At 43.7% G+C, this 2707-nt stretch overlaps 1 protein-coding gene across 1 annotated transcript; it reads right to left on the bottom strand.

Annotated features, from left to right (window-relative positions):
* Positions 1 to 1969: 1969 nt before the first annotated feature.
* Positions 1970 to 2580, bottom strand: LOC120701107. Its single transcript, XM_039985266.1, has 2 exons — positions 2377 to 2580; positions 1970 to 2284 (listed from the first exon to the last, which is right to left on the bottom strand). The coding sequence occupies exons 1-2, from the start codon at positions 2467 to 2469 to the stop codon at positions 1970 to 1972; spliced, it is 408 nt and encodes a 135-aa protein (XP_039841200.1). The 5' UTR covers positions 2470 to 2580.
* Positions 2581 to 2707: the final 127 nt, after the last annotated feature.

Here is a 2707-nt window from a genome sequence, read left to right as displayed (position 1 = left end):
CACTTTACAAAATATCTACCTCTAAAATATTTCTCGTACTTATCTAACTATACAAATATCTAATTTCTAGAGTATTTCATATTTTATAGGCATGGTAACCATAGTTCATGCATACTCTCTAATCTTCTAGATGCTTCTCACAATTATGCATTTCTACTTCAACACCATGCATAAATCTATGAGTGATTTTGCATATAAACATGAAATAAAGAAAATTTCATGTACTCGAAATACATCTTGGGTTTCATTCTCTCGTTATGTTGTTGGCAAAATACTAAATTTTGTAAATGACAATGTTCAATACTAAACTAACAATACATAAAAAATAATAAACTAATAATAAATAAAGACTAATTATATAGTTTAGCTTGCTACATAACCCTTAATTTAGCGGCTATAGCGGGATATAGCCGGCTATTAGTGGATTTAGCCTTTTAGAGTTAACGATGGATACTAACTTTCTCACCTGCCTGTATCTACTTCATTGTAGTGACTTAATGCTATTGTACAGGTCAGAAATTGTAACTGGATAGCCTTCTTAAGTGGTGGTGGGATGAAGAAGAGAAATCTGACGATGATGACCTCTTCGTAGTTGGTGCCATTCTTACTAGATTGAAGAGGAAGCAAGCAATATGAAATTTCGTGGCTCATTGCCGGGTCGGCACAGTGTGCCAAGAGGCATCCAAGGAGGGCACCAGACGACTTACTTGGACTACTTCGCGCCTCAGCCTGTGTACAACAATAAGCACTTCAGGCGGAGGTTTAGGATGTCCAAGTCCCTCTTCTTGCGGATAGCAGCGGCACTAGAGGCTTATGATGAGTATTTCAGACAGAGACCCAATGTGGTTGGGGCTCTTGGCAGCTCTCCCATTCAGAAGGAAGCTGCACCCTTAATTTAGCGGCTATAGCGGGATATAGCCGGCTATTAGTGGATTTAGCCTTTTAGAGTTAACCGATGGATATACTAACTTTCTCACCTGCCTGTATCTACTTCATTGTAGTGACTTAGCAATGCTTATTGTTGTACAGGTCAGAAATTGTAATTGGATAGCCTTCTTAAGTGGTGGTGGGATGAAGAAGAGAAATCTGACGATGATGACCTCTTTGTAGTTGGTGCCATTATTACTAGATTGAAGAGGAAGCAGAGCGATATGAAATTTCGTGGCTCATTGCCGGGTCGGCACAGTGTGCCAAGAGGCATCCAAGGAGGGCACCAGAGACCTTACTTGGACTACTTCGCGCCTCAGCCTGTGTACAACAATAAGCACTTCAGGCGGAGGTTTAGGATGTCCAAGTCCCTCTTCTTGCGGATAGCAGCGGCACTAGAGGCTCATGATGAGTATTTCAGACAGAGACCCAATGTGGTTGGGGCTCTTGGCAGCTCTCCCATTCAGAAGGTAGCTGCAGCTCTTAGAATTCTGGCCTACAGAGTTCCGGTAAATTTCTTGGATGAGTATGTCAGGATGGGAGAGAGTATCATTATCGAGTGCTTGCAGCATTTTGTCAGAGGAGTTTTTGATGTCTTTGGTGAGGAGTACCTAAGGGCCCCCAATGTCCAAGACACATAGAGGTTGATGGCCATGAACACCGCAAGAGGATTCCTTGAAATGCTTGGTTCTGTGGATTGCATGCATTGGAGATGGGATAAGTGCCCAACAGCATAGAGAGGGATGTACACAGGCCACAAGGAAGGCCCTACTGTGATCCTGGAGGCCGTTGCATCTCATGATCTTTGGATCTGGCATGCTTTCTTCGGTATGCCTGGTTCACTTAACGGCATCAACATCCTGCGTCGTTCTTCCTTCTTCCCTTTTCGACAGACTCACTTCTAGGATGGCACCTCAGTTGGAATACACAGTCAATGGAAACAAGTACACGATGGGGTACTATCTCGCTGGTAGGATATATCCTACGTGGGTGTCATTTGTCAAAGCTTTCCAAAACCCGCAGGGGAACAACAAAGTTCACTTCACGGTGGCACAAGAAGCTGCAAGAAAAGATGTAGAAAGTTCACTTCTCCTTCGACTTTCCGGCCTGGAGGTCGATCTTGCTTGGCAGGAGGCATGGAAGAGTTAGCTAGTGTCGAGTCTTGACCTCCTTCATTTCCTTCATCTTCAGCTGGTGTAGCACTCTTGTCTGATGTGCTTGGCCTCTTTGATTGCTTCATGGTATCTTGTAGAGATAGGAACTTCTCGGTGTGCCTAACCTCCAACCAGCAGTGGATGAAGGCGAAGGACTTGTTTTTGGGGTCACATTGAGCATATCGAGCTTGAGCTTCTTTTATCTGCAAGAAAGAGAAAACAATGAAGCAATTATTAGAAGATAATAAGCATTCGAACATTGAAAGTAACAAAGGCGATGTTCGATGCCACTTACATGCTCAGTGTAAGGAATACTACTTGGATGTCGACGCTCGATCTCGTCGTAGAATCCTTGAAATCTCATGCAGCCCTTCAGTATGCCTCCCATTCGTTTCTCGAGCGAAGCAACAGTCCTATCAGACTCAAAACATTTGTAGTCGTGGAAGTGCTCAGCGATCCTTGCCCAATATGACTTGCTTGGTTGGTCATTTGCAGTGATAGGATCATTTGTGATGTTGCTCCAAGATTTGCAGAGCTAGACATCCTCATCGTGGTGGTAATTGCCACCTCTCTTACTTCCACTTTCTTGAAGCTGCGTCAGTACATCGACCTCTGGCACAGTTTCT

This window comes from Panicum virgatum, chromosome 3K (assembly GCF_016808335.1).
Source record: "Panicum virgatum strain AP13 chromosome 3K, P.virgatum_v5, whole genome shotgun sequence".
Lineage (NCBI taxonomy): Eukaryota > Viridiplantae > Streptophyta > Magnoliopsida > Poales > Poaceae > Panicum > Panicum virgatum.
The sequence above is the reverse complement of the archived record's forward strand: the minus strand, read 5'-3'. Positions and strand labels throughout refer to the sequence as shown.

Bases quoted from the DNA above. Each gene is read 5' to 3' on its own strand.
- LOC120701107 (XM_039985266.1), bottom strand. From the start codon at position 2,469: ATGGGAGGCATACTGAAGGGCTGCATGAGATTTCAAGGATTCTACGAC. The intron at 2,285-2,376 runs GTAAGTGGCATC...TCTTTCTTGCAG, and splicing joins GTATTCCTTACACTGAGCAT to ATAAAAGAAGCTCAAGCTCG.